Genomic DNA, 13,306 nt, shown 5'->3' on the forward strand with positions numbered 1-13,306 from the left:
TGTGTGTGTGTGCGTGTGTGGGTGAGAGAGAGAGTGTGTGTGTATGTGTGTGTGAGAGAGAGAGTGTGTGTGTATGTGTGTGTGTAAGAGAGAGAGTGTGTGTGTATGTGTGAGAGAGTGTGTGTGTACGCGTGTGTGTGTGTGGGTGAGAGAGTGTGTGTGTGCGTGTGTGTGAGAGAGAGAGAGTGTGTGTGTGTGTGTGTGTGAGAGAGAGAGTGTGTGTGTGTGAGAGAGTGTGTGTGTGCGTGTGTGTGTGAGAGAGAGAGAGTGTGTGTGAGAGAGAGTGTGTGTGTATGTGTGTGTGTGAGAGAGTGTGTGTGTATGTGTGAGAGAGTTTGTGTGTGTGTGTGTGTATGTGTGTCTGTGAGTACGCGCCTGTGTGTATGCGCATGTCTGTCAGTCAGTGTCTGGAAGTCACGTGGAGGATGTGACAGGATAAGGAAGGAGTGTGCCCTTACCTAAACGACATGGGTAAACCAGATGGATTTTTGCAACAATCAATACTCTCACAGTCACCAACACTGACACTAACTTTCAACTCCAATCTTTTCTGACACTGAATTGAAATTCCATTAAAACCATATTCCCAGGGCACAAGTCCTGGCAGGGTGAGGGTCTCTGAGTTATAGTCCAATGCCATTACAGTCAATCTGATCCATCAGTGCATCCTCACCACCACTGACACTTCTTCTGTCTGTTTCACCCTTTGAGTTATCTGCAACGCTTTAACTGTAACCTCTTATTTTGCTCCACCATTGGTGACTGTGCCTTCAGCACCTAGATCCCCAAAAACAACTGCCCTGAGTACGTCTTCATGTGGCTCACAGTCAATCTTTATGTGGTAACGTTCCCCATGAAGTGCTCAGTAATGTTTTACAATGCTAACAGTGCTGGGGAAGTGCAGGTTGTTGATATGAGTTCTTTTCCTTCTCACTTGCCAGCACCATCCTGGTTGAACCAGACTGTATCGCTGGTGTCACTAAGCTTGGTGATATCCAGATCACCATCGGCAGAGGGAAGCTACAGACTGTCGGACCCAGACTGGATACAATCCAGCTCTCCATCTTTTCACATCGCTTCATGAGCATCGCAGGTACAACTGACAGGAGCAGGGAGGGACTAGACCATTGGATTTGTGTAAGATAATGCCATATATCTTCATCCTCCTCCAGTAAGGATGCGATGGTATATCGGTTTGAGAATATGGAATAAACAGCAGTAAGCTGATATCTCAGCCAAGTCAATCCTTACAGAGAGTGTACGAGACAAATAGGTAACAATATGCTCACAGCAGGAATGCATTTAGGAGATGGTTCACTTACCCTCCTGCAGTCACAAGTGACTGATTCGTGCCCTGGGATTGACTGATTAATCCTGACTGTTCCCTTTCCTTACAGAGCAGATGGGTCATACACTACAGAGAACAGCCATCTCCACCAACATCAAGGAGCGACTGGACTTCTCTTGCGCACTGTTTGGCCCCACAGGGGGCCTGGTGTCCAATGCCCCCCACATCCCCGTACACCTGGGAGCAATGCAGGAAACTGTGCAGTTCCAGGTAAGGTCAGAGTTCAACAAGGAGCTTCAGTTGGGGTTGGGGGCAGGGACAGTGACTTTACCATAGTCACACTCCTCTGTCATGTAGTGGGGGTGGGGGGTGGCAAATAGAAACAGCAGGACTGGGAATATCTAATCTCCTGAGATAACAAGGTGTAGAGCTGGATGATCACAGCAGGCCAAGCAGCATCAGAGGAGCAGGAAGGCTGACGTTTCGGGCCTAGACCCTTCTTTGAAAGCCCAGTTCTGTTTTGATAGACAAGGGAATGGAGGCTGTGTGGAACAGACAAGGAGGGTGGAGCAGAAAAACACAGTGGGTGCTGGAAATCTGAAGTAACATCAGAAATTGCTGGAGCAGATATGGCAGCATCTTTGGAGTGAGAAGCAGAGTTACTGCATTGAGTCAGATATAACTCTTCAGATTATTCCCCTTCAGTCTGGCCAGGGATTGTCCTGTTGTACATCCCACAGTTTTACACTTCCCCTTTCTAAATTACTCTACAGTCATGTAGAATGATACAGACCATTCATCACTTCGAGCTTGTGCTAGCTCTGAGAGAGAATCTGTACTGTTAGTCCCACTCCTCCAATCTTTCCATGTACCTCCTTCAAATATTTATTTAAATCCCTTTTCAAAGTAATTATTGAAACTACTTCCACTGCCCTTTTAGGCAGTGTATTCCAGCTCTCAACAACTCATTGCATAAACAAATGTTTTCCCTTTTTACCTCTGGTTCTTTTTGTCAACCATTTTAAACCTGTGCCCATCTCCCACTGCTAATAGTTTCTTTCTGTGTGTTCTATTAAATGCCCTCATGGCCTTTGCCTCTATGAAATAAATTAACATAAGAATAAAGTACAAGAGTAGGCCATTTGGCCCTTCGAGCCTGCTCCACCATTCAACAAGCATGTCCACAGTGACTCTTACCAAATTTATAGATGCATGATAAAGCTTTCTAGCTGGATGCATCACATCTTGGTACAGCAACTGCTCTGGCCAGGACCGTAAGAAACTACAGAGAGTTGTGAACACAGCCCCAGTCCATCACACAAGCCAACCTTCCACCCACGGACTCCATCTATATTTCTTGCTGCCTCTGGAAGGCAGGCAACATTATCAAAGGTCCCACCAACCCCAGTTATAACCTCTTCCAAACTCTTCCATTGGGCAGAAGATACAAAAGTTTTTGTACGCACAGATTCAAGAACAGCTTCTTCCCCGTTGTTATTTGATTTCTGAATGGAACTCTCAAATTTTAAATTTAAAGTTGATCTCGCTCTTTCTGCACCTTCTCTGCAGCCGTAACATTGTATTCCTCGCTCTGTTCTATTACCCTGATGCACTTTGTATGGTATGATCTGCCTGTACTGCATGGAAAAGAAAACTTTTCACTGTACCTAGGTTCATGTGACAATCAAGAATCAAATCAAATCAAAAATAAGACTGTGGCTGATCTGGTTTTAGCCTCAACTCTCCATTCCTGCTTATCCCCAATAATCTTCCATCCACCTTGGGAATTAAGAATCTATCTGCCTCCATCTTAAAAATATTTAAAGATTCTGCATCCACTGACCGTATTGCTTCAGTTTTTCTCCTGCTCAGTGAGATTTATTCTTTGCCAGCTTATCCATCATCTCTGGAACCATTCCAGTGAGTCTCATTTGAACTCTCTCCAAGAACTGGACACTATTCCTAAAGTACAGTGATCAGAAAGAGACAGTGCTCCAGCCTAACCGATGACATAAAATGTTTTTACTATAACCTCCCTGTTTTTGGAAGCTGTGCCTCTACGTACAAAGCCATGCGCCTTTCAAAGTTTTTTTTTCTCAACCAGCCAACAATAATTTCTTGAAAACCTCCTCCCCACCCATTTTACCTCCTCCTGTGCAGTTTTTGGTAACCAGTGCAAGGAAAGGACCATTCTCAGCTGTGAAGCCCACAGGAGCTTAGCAGCCCGCTTGTGTTACCGAGGGTGGGCTTACTCGTGAAGTCTCACCCGTTTTTAAGCTGGTTGACCGGGCAACAAGGGGGTGGGGGCAAGGTGAAAGGGTTCTGAAGCTGGCAAAATGTCTGGACTCCATCTGATTTCCATTTTCTCCCCCTGACAGATTAATCATCTCGGTGATGACCTCAAAGAAGGCGATGTTATCCTGAGTAACCATCCCAGTGCGGGTGGAAGCCATCTTCCTGACCTGACGGTTATCACTCCGGTAAGATCCACAACACTGTCCGCTACTCAACCAACCGCCTGGAAGGACAAGGGCAGCAAATATATGGGAAGCTTCCGCTACACTGTCCCCCATCAAACACTCCCAGGGACAGGGACAGCACGGGGCTAGATACAGAGTAAAGCTCCCTCTACACTGTCCCCCCCATCGAACACTCCCAGGACAGGGACAGCACGGGGTTAGATACAGAGTAAAGCTCTCTCTACACTGTCCCCCATCAAACACTCCCAGGGACAGGGACAGCACGGGGCTAGATACAGAGTAAAGCTTTCTCTACACTGTCCCCCGACAAACACTCCCAGGGACAGGGACAGCACGGGCTTAGATACAGAGTAAAGCTCCCTCTACACTGTCCCCCATCAAACACTCCCAGGGACAGGGACAGCATGGGGCTAGATACAGAGTAAAGCTCCCACTACACTGACCCCCATCGAACACTCCCAGGACAGGGACAGCACGGGGTTAGATACAGAGTAAAGCTCCCGCTACACTGTCCGCCCCCCCCATCAAACACTCCCAGGACAGGGACAGCACGGGGTTAGATACAGAGCAAAGCTCCCTCTGCACTGTCCCGCATTAAACACTCCCAGGACAGGGACAGCACAGAGTTAGGTACAGAGTAAATCTTCCTCTGCACTGTGCCCATCAAATCAGAGTTCTTCACAGTCAGAAGGGAGAAACTATCCCCATTGATGGAAGGGTTGGCAACCAGTGGGCACTGATTTGCAGTGATTGGCAAAGGCACCAGAGATGACTAGGAGAGTAATTTGTACACTATGAGTGTTTAGGAATCAGAACGTACTGTCTGAGAGGGTGGTAAAAGCCAATTCAATCATGAATCTCAGAAGGGAAACCAGCATTAAGCTAAGACAATTTTGCAGGGCTGCAGAAAGGTGTTCTTGCAGAGAGCTAGCACAGTTCCTGATGGACCGAACATTATTTTCCTGTGATGTACTGTCGTCTTGTCATCATAATGTCGATACTTGGGATTCTGCTGTGCAAAGATATAGCGGTTGCATTTTCTACATTGCAACAGGGACTAAACTTCAGGAGTGCTGCTTTGGCTGTAAAGACAACCGGGACAACGTCATTTTTTTATTCATTCACGGGGTGAGGGTGTTGCTGGTTCGGCAGCATTTATTGTCCATCCCTAATTGCCCAGAGGGCAGTTCAGAGTCAACCACATTGCTGTGTGTCTAGATTCACATGTAGGACAAACCAGGTAAGGATGGCAGTTTCCTTCTCTAAAGGATAATAGTGAACCAGATGGGTTTTTCCCAACAATTGACAATGGATTCATGGTCATCATTAGATTCTTAATTCCAGCTGTTTGTTGAATTCAAATCCTACCATCTGTCCTGGTGGGATTTGAATCCAGGTCCCCAGAACATGATCTGGGTCTCTGGATTTACAGTCCAGCGATAATACCACTAGGCCATTGCCTCCAACCTGAGGTCATGGAAGGCGCTTTGGAAGTGCAGGCTTGTATTTCTTTCTTTAACTTGGATATTCCCCTTGATTATTACATCCCACAGGTTTTTCGAAAAGGTGTTTCTCACGCGGTGTTTTTTGTAGCAAGCCGAGGGCACCATGCTGACATTGGTGGCATCACCCCTGGCTCCATGCCACCTCACTCCAAATCGTTGCAGGAGGAAGGAGCTGTCTTCACTTCGTTCAAGCTAGTGAAGGATGGGGTCTTCCAGGAGGAGGGTGAGTGGGGGCATGAGATCCCACATTGCTCTGTTAATGTCCTCATTGAGCTCAGCCCCACTCAATTGAGTAATCTGACCTCAATGAGGGCCCCCTCAATTTGGGAGGGTGGGGCTGAGGTGAAACAAATCATCCAGGGTCAGACTGCATTGAGAGACAGTAAGAACTGCTGATGCTGGAGTCAGAGATAACACAGTGTGGAGCTGGAAGAACACAGTAGGCCAGGCAGCATCAGAGGAGCAGGTCAGCTGACATTTCGGGTCGGGACCCTCAGAAATGAAGAAGGGTCCCGACCCGAAACGTCAACTTTCCTGCTCCTCTGATGCTGCCTGGCCTGCTGCGTTCCTCCAGCTCCGCACTGTGTTATCTCAGTCAGCACTGAGTGACCTCTCCACCACTTCCCTTTCTCCTATTGCCCTGACCCCTTCAGTGTGCGCAGATGTCTAATAGGAGCCCACAAATGTGAGAATTAATTCATCAAAAGATTGTCTGCTGCTTTCTGTGTTTTGGTAAATTACATTTGTGCTCTACAGTCAGAATTACTGACCCGAAAAGTGGCACTGACCCGAAAAGTGGCAATTTCTGTGATACGTTGGCAGTGAGGAGCAGGAGGAGGCCATTCAGCCCCTCAAACCTGTTCTTCAATTCAAATAGACCATCTGAGCATCAGTCCCATTTACCCAGCTCGGGTTTTAATCTCTTTCACCCAATCAAAATCTAGCAGTTCTTATGATTGATCTGAAACGTTAACTCTGTATCTCTCTCTCTACACATTCGGCCAGACCTGCTGAGTTTTTCCAGCACTTTGATTTTTATTTCAGAAGTTGATCTATTTCAGTCTTGAAAGTTCCAATTAACCCCCACCAACTTTTCCGGGGGAGAGATTCCCAGATTTCCACTGCCCTGTACTCCCTGACATAACTTCTAAGTGGCCTGCCTTGACTTTAAGACACCCTTAGTCATCTCACCAATGGAACTAGTTTCTGTTTAATGTTATTGTTATAATCCCAGCTGATATTAATGCTGGACAAGTCAGATTCCAGAGTGAAACCTGGCTTGGTAGATCATACAGTTTATTTTTCTTTTGCAATTTGGCTACTGTGGTGGTCAGTCACTGAACATATTCATATGAGGTTGCCAATGTACTTTAAAAAAACAACATAAGGCCATTACACAAAAGAAAAGCAAGAAATACAAAGGTGTATAAGTTTCAATCCATTTTCCCAGCAATATCCCTTTACAGTCACTCAACCCCAGTGAAGTATTATGCCCTTCCTTCACTGTAAGATTTATTAATCAACTGATAAATCTGCATACAATTCCTTTCATTGAATTTCTGCACATTCACCAGATGTGATTCTCTCTCTTACCGTCTCACCCTTGAGACAGACAGACATTGTTTGGTCACTGGACTCCAGGAAAACCTCAGAGCTTATCTCAGCTATTTTGAGGCTGCTCAATAGTACATCTTCTGGTATGAATCTTTTCTGTTGAACTGAAGCAGATTCTTCCCTCCAGCCTCTCCATCTGTTTCTCTCGGGATCACAAATTTTAACTTAGTACACGCTTCAGCATTATTTGGCCAAGTAGCTTATCCAGCTATTTAGCTTAAGTCACATGACTTCCTGGGCACGCTGTTTTGACCCAATGCTGCAAATTGTGTCTCTGACTCTTTAAAAGAACAAATCATTTTCATGGAACTGAAAAGGAAAACCCTTTTCCCTCTAGGACATAAGTTCCCAAATAATATTAATATATTCCTTCTTTATGCAATTGAATTGTTTCGTTACAAGAATTCCCCTGAGCAGATCACCCTTTAATCTTTTGCAGTCACAGGAAGATTAGTCTGTTCAGATAAACTGTCCTCAGAAATTTATAGTGCAGCAGGTTATCATTCTTTCTGGCTCTTTAAAAAGCAACTGTGCCTTGACCCACATCGTTGCTTTTGGTCTGAATCTTTAAGTCCCTGATTCTCAAGAACCTGTTCAGTTCTCCATTTAAAATGATTGTGAAATGATTTTCAGGTTGAGAATACTGGATTTCAACAATCTTATTGAAATCATTTTGCCTCATCTTCCTTCAAGATATACTGCTAGTGACCTTGAAGCTTTGACCTTATGTTATGGACCTACTCAGTAGAGGGAATAAATTCTCACTGTTCACTATTTCAAAATCTCTCATCATCTTATAAACATCTGCTGTGTCACCTCTTAACCCTTCTCTGTTCCAAGGAGAACTGTCCTGACTCTTCCATGTTTCACTCACAATGGAAATCCCTTATCCCTGGAGTATTCTGGGTACAAATCCTCTAATGCCTTTTCATCTTTCTTGAAAAGAGGCTCCCAGAATTTATTTTAAAGATTATTTGTTCCCTGGATGTGGGAATTGCTGGCTTGGCCAGCCTTTATTGTCCCTGAGAAGGTGGTGCTGAGCTGCCTGCTTGAACCACTGTTGCCCATGTGCTGTGGGTTGACCCACAATACCCGGAGGGAAGGGGATTCCAGGATTTTGACCCAGCAACAGTGAAGGAACGACGATATATTTCCCAGTCAGGATAGTGAGTGGCTTGGAGGGGAACTTGCAGGGTGCGGTGTTCCCATGCAGTTCTGCACATTTCAATAATAGTAACAAATACGATTGCTTTGTTTTTATTATTCTTTTCGTTGATGGGATGTGGGTGTCACTGGGTGAGCCAGCATTTATTGCCTGTCCCTAATTGCCCTTCATTTGAGTATCTTGCCGGGGCATTTCAAACAGCAGTTGAGAGTGAGCTGTGGGTCTGGAGCTATATGTAGGCCAGGCCAGGTGAGGACAACACATTTCCTTCTCTAAAGTCAGAAATCACACAACGCCAGGTTATAATCCAACAGGTTTATTTGAAAACACAAGCCTTCGGAGCATAGCCCCTTCATCACCTGACATGACGAGATACAAACTCATGTCCCCAAAACATCTACCTGGTTTACTAGGCCAGCGATGTGACCATTACACCACAGCTTCACCATTAGAGTAACAGAATTGTTGTGAAGCAGGCGGAGGCCATTTGGCCCAACCTGCTGGCACCGGTTCTATTACCCAGTGCCAACCTCCTGCCTTTTCCCCATACCCCGCACACCATTTCCATACAAATGACCATCCAGTGTCCCTCTTGAATACCTAATAAAGCTGCCTCCACCACATTTTCAGGCAGTGCATTCCAGACCCTAGCTACTCATGAGTGAAAACGTTTTTTCTCTTATCACCCTTGCTTCACTTTAGATCTATGCCCCTCTTGTTCTTTTCTCTTTTACAGGCAGGAACATCTACTCTGTCCAGCCCACTCCTGATTATGAAAACCTCTATCAAATCTCCTCTCCAAGGAGAACAGTCTCAACTTCTTCAGTCGATCCTCCTGACTGAAGTTTCTCATTCCTGAAACCATTCCTGTAAATCACTTCTACACTCTCTCTAATACATTCACATCTTTCCTATAATGTGGCACCCACAACTGTACAATATACTTCCGCTGAGGTCTAACAAATGTCTTGTACAAGTTCAACATCACCTCCTGGCTCTTGTACTCTATGCCCCAATTAATAAAACCGAGGGCACTGTCTGTTTATTAACTGCTCTCTCCCCCTGTCCTGACACCTTCAGTGATTTGTGACATATACCCTCAGGACCCTCTGCTCCTGCAGCCCCTATAGAATTGTACAGCCTATTTTACATTGTCTTTCAATGTTCTTCCTACCAAAGTGCACCACCTCATGTTTCTCTGCATTAAACCTCATCTGCCCCCTTGCTGCCCACTCCACCAACATGTCAACGTCCTGTTGGAGTTCCAAACTGTCCCTCTCGCAGTTTACAAGTCTCCCCAGTCTAGTGTCATCCATAAACTTTGAAATTGTCCCCTGCACACCAAAATCCATATCATTAATATCTACCAGGAAAAGCAAGGGTCCCCATACTGACTCCTGACCTCTGCTATACATCTTTCTCCAGTTTGAAAAATATCCATTGACCACCATCATAATTAGAATGAGGATTTTGCATCCTCTGTGTATACACTGGGATACTGACAGTGTAAGGGGCAGAGAGAGGCATATCTCCCTGGATTGTATTCAGGAGAGCTTCCTAGAGTAGTATGTGGCCAATCCAACAAGACAGGATATATTGTTGGACAAATGAGACAGGCACAGTGGATTGAGTTTCAGTGGAGAAAGTGATCATTGTATCATGTTTATAATTCATCTATTTATAAACCTAAATGACCAATATGATTTTGCAAAATTGTGCCATCTATCATTTAAAGTGTTTCCATATAATATGTTTTGTCTCCACTATGAACTGTACCAGACGTGCCGCTGCCCATTTCACCATCCCACCAGTGTCATCCTTTGTTAACTCTGTGTCACTTGCAGCTGTTACCAAGGCACTCCAGGCCCCAGCACAGATCCCAGGCAGCAGCGGGACACGCAATCTCCATGACAATCTGTCAGATCTGCGGGCACAGGTAGCAGCCAATCAGAAAGGGATCCAACTGGTGAATGAGCTGATCGATGTGTACGGGTTGGAGGTGGTCCAAGCTTACATGGCCCACATTCAGGTAAGACTTCAACAGGTTGGGCCCCAGAAATATGATTGGTTCATACACTCTGTCCCTCAGACCTGCTCCATGACTCAATAAGGAGGGATAGTGCTGAGGGAGCACCGCACTGTCGGAGGGACAGTGCTGAGGGAGCGGGTACTGTCGGAGGGACAGTGCTGAGGGAGTGGGCACTGTTGGGCTGCACTCAGTGTTAATAACTCTTGGATGAGTTGCTAAACTGAGACCTCATCTGCCCTGTCAGGTCGATATGAAAGATCTGTAAGCTAGTAATTTGATAACAAGCAGGGCTTTCCAATATCCTAGTCAGTATTCAGGTAACAAAACATTATCTTCTTCCTCATTGAATCGCAGCCTGTGGGATCTGTACAGTTTGGCAGCTGCATTATCTCAGTACAACTGTCATCACATATGACAAAGAACTGCCTCTTTGATTCTAAAATACTGACCAATGTCCGAAAGTTCATGATAAGTGCTGCAGAAAATAACATTTCTTTGAATGTTGACGCATTGGATGCCTGTTGATCTGACAGCATAATGCGGAAGTCGCTGTGAAGGAGATGTTGAAGGAGTTTGCCCATCGATGTCAGCAGAGGGATGGGCTGGTGGAGGTCCATGCTGAGGATTACATGGATGATGGCACTCCAATCAGATTGAAAGTGAAAGTCAGCGAGGCAGAGGTGAGATCTGTCTGTCTCATCAGTTTACAGTTTGTCCCTGAGAAGATATGACGACATGCTGATGTGCTGCACCTACAGCCTTTCGAACAATCAGAGATTTAATGCTACAGGGACACCATCCATCTCATTAAACTATGCTGGTCCTTTGAAAAATCTAAAAAACCATTAGACATGGGGGCAGGAGTGGCCCTTTACACTGAGATGGTGCCTGTTGGTCTCAGACTCTCACACAAGGAGAAACAGTCTTTCTGCATCTCCTCTTTGGCCGATTTCATCTGCTCCACCATTCAATGTGATCGTAGCTGATCTGATAACCCTCAGCTTCACTTTCCTGCCTTTTCCCCATAACCTTTCATTCTCTCCCTGATTAAAAATATGTATCAGCCCTGAATGTGCTTAATGACCCAGCCTCGACAGCCCCCTGCGGTAAACAATTCCACAGATTCACTTCCCTCTAAGAGAAGAAATTCCTCCTCAACTCTGTCTTAACTAAATAGCCCCTTACTCTGCGATGCTGCTCCCTGATCCCAGACTGTCCCACAAGGGGAAACAATCTTTCCACATCTCCCCTGTCAAACCCACTAAGAATTTTATATGTTTCATTAAAATGGCATCTAATTCTTCAAAATCTATTTGTTTCATCCCAGTCCCAAGTCATTCTTCCATCTCAAGTATTTTTCCAATTCCCTTTTGAAAGCTTAGTTGAATCCTTTGCCACTGTTGAAGAATACAGAACTGGCTTAGCCACAGAAGACAGAGAGCAGCAGTGGAAGGGTGTTTTTCCGACTGGGAATCTGTGACCAGTGATGTTCCACAAAGACCCCGATTGTTTGTAATATGTACTTTGGTTAGAAGAATCAAAAGGCATTTAAATGGAGAGAGTAATTAAGAAGGACAGTATTACGGTGGCAGAAAGGACGTTTGATGAGAACTCGTCTACTGAGGTAGTATGGGCTGAGGTTAGAACCAGGAAAGGAGAGGTCACCCTGTTGGGAGTTTTCTATAGGCCTCCGAAAAGTTCCAGAGATGTAGAGGAAAAGATTGCAAAGATGATTCTGGATAGGAGCGAAAGTAACAGGGTAGTTGTTATGGGGGACTTTAACTTTCCAAATATTGACTGGAAACGCTATAGTTCGAGTACTTCAGATGGGTCAGTTTTTGTCCAATGTGTGCAGGAGGGTTTCCTGACACAGTATGTAGATAGGCCAACAAGAGGCGAGGACACATTGGATTTGGTACTGGGTAATGAACCAGGCCAGGTGTTAGATTTGGAGGTAGGAGAGCACTTTGGTGATAGTGACCACAATTCGGTTACGTTTACTTTAGCGATGGAAAGGGATCAGTATATACCGCAGGGCAAGAGTTATAGCTGGGGGAAAGGCAACTATGAGGCGAAGAGGCAAGATTTAGGATGCATAGGATAGAGAAGGAAACTGCAGGGGCTGGGCACAATTGAAATGTGGAGCTTGTTCAAGGAACAGCTACTGCGTGTCCTTGAGAAGTATGTACCTGTCAGGCAGGGAGGAAGTGGTCGAGCGAGGGAACCGTGGTTTACTAAAGAAGTTGAATTTCTTGTCAAGAGGAAGAAGGAGGCTTATGTAGAGATGAGGCGTGAAGGTTCAGTGAGGGCGCTTGAGAGTTACAAGTTAGCCAGGAAGGACCTAAAGAGAGAGCTAAGAAGAGCCAGGAGGGGACATGAGAAGTCTTTAGCAGGTAGGATCAAGGAAAACCCTAAAGCTTTCTATAGGTATGTCAGGAATAAAAGAATGACTACAGTAAGACTGGGGCCGGTCAAGGACAGTAGTGGGAAGTTGTGCGTGGAGTCCGAAGAGATAGGAGAGGTGCTAAATGAATATTTTTCGTCAGTATTCACGCAGGAAAAAGACAATGTTGTCGAGGAGAATACTGAGATACAGTCTATTAGACTAGACGGGATTGAGGTTCATAAGGAGGAGGTGTTAGCAATTCTGGAAGGTGTGAAAATAGATAAGTCCCCTGGGCCGGATGGGATTTATCCTAGGATTCTCTGGGAAGCTAGAGAGGAGATTGCAGAGCCTTTGGCTTTGATCTTTATGTCGTCATTGTCTTCAGGAATAGTGCCAGAAGACTGGAGACTAGCAAATGTCGTCCCCTTGTTCAAGAAGGGGAGTAGAGACAACCCTGGTAATTATAGACCAGTGAGCCTTACTTCGGTTGTGGGTAAAGTGTTGGAAAGGATTATAAGAGATAGGATTTATAATCATCTAGAAAGGAATAATTTCATTAGGGATAGTCAGCACGGTTTTGTGAAGGGTAGGTCGTGCCTCACAAACCTTATTGAGTTCTTCGAGAAGGTGACCAAACAGGTGGATGAGGGTAAAGCGGTTGATGTGGTGTATTTGGATTTCAGTAAAGCGTTTGATAAGGTTCCCCATGGTAGGCTATTGCAGAAAATATGGAGGCATGGGATTGAGGGTGATTTAGCGGTTTGGATCAGAAATTGGCTAGCTGTAAGAAGACAGAGGGTGGTGGTTGATGGGAAATGTTCATCCTGGAGTTCAGTTAC

General features: G+C 45.3%; 1 protein-coding gene across 1 annotated transcript in view; it reads left to right on the forward strand.

Moving 5' to 3' along the window:
- Positions 1 to 13,306, forward strand: part of oplah (5-oxoprolinase, ATP-hydrolysing) — a 69,418-nt gene that overhangs the window by 35,992 nt on the left and 20,120 nt on the right. Inside the window, exons 11-16 of the mRNA XM_048617539.1 lie at positions 942 to 1,093; positions 1,398 to 1,558; positions 3,667 to 3,768; positions 5,322 to 5,496; positions 9,897 to 10,081; positions 10,615 to 10,761. Coding sequence (XP_048473496.1) covers positions 942 to 1,093; positions 1,398 to 1,558; positions 3,667 to 3,768; positions 5,322 to 5,496; positions 9,897 to 10,081; positions 10,615 to 10,761 — 922 coding nt within the window. The remainder of the gene's footprint in view (positions 1 to 941; positions 1,094 to 1,397; positions 1,559 to 3,666; positions 3,769 to 5,321; positions 5,497 to 9,896; positions 10,082 to 10,614; positions 10,762 to 13,306) is intronic.

The sequence above is a fragment of the Rhincodon typus genome, chromosome 2 (genome assembly GCF_021869965.1).
Source record: "Rhincodon typus isolate 14 chromosome 2, sRhiTyp1.1, whole genome shotgun sequence".
NCBI lineage: Eukaryota > Metazoa > Chordata > Chondrichthyes > Orectolobiformes > Rhincodontidae > Rhincodon > Rhincodon typus.